At 64.5% G+C, this 279-nt stretch overlaps 1 protein-coding gene across 1 annotated transcript in view; it reads left to right on the forward strand.

Moving 5' to 3' along the window:
* Window positions 1–23: 23 nt before the first annotated feature.
* Window positions 24–279, forward strand: part of LOC103811621 (ATP-binding cassette sub-family A member 1-like) — a gene marked incomplete at both ends in the record, with an annotated part of 1,392 nt that continues 1,136 nt past the window's right edge. Inside the window, 1 exon segment of the mRNA XM_009084605.1 lies at window positions 24–242. Coding sequence (XP_009082853.1) covers window positions 24–242 — 219 coding nt within the window.

Here is a 279-nt window from a genome sequence, read left to right on the forward strand (position 1 = left end):
CCACCATGCTCTGCCCCAGGTTTTGGGACCCAGGCCCCGCGGCTGATCCCTTCAGCGACCTGCGCTATGTGTGGGGGGGCTTTGTCTACGTGCAGGACCTGGTGGAGCAGGCAGTGGTGCGGGTGCAGACTGGGGCTGCCCCACGGACGGGGGTCTACGTCCAGCAAATGCCCTACCCCTGCTACGTGGATGATGTGTGAGTGGGTGTGGGCAACCCCGGGACCCTCGGGTGATCCTCCTGGTGCTCTGGAGGATGTCTAAGCCTCCTGGAGCATTGCT

The sequence above is a fragment of the Acanthisitta chloris genome, unplaced genomic scaffold (assembly GCF_000695815.1).
Source record: "Acanthisitta chloris isolate BGI_N310 unplaced genomic scaffold, ASM69581v1 scaffold36551, whole genome shotgun sequence".
NCBI lineage: Eukaryota > Metazoa > Chordata > Aves > Passeriformes > Acanthisittidae > Acanthisitta > Acanthisitta chloris.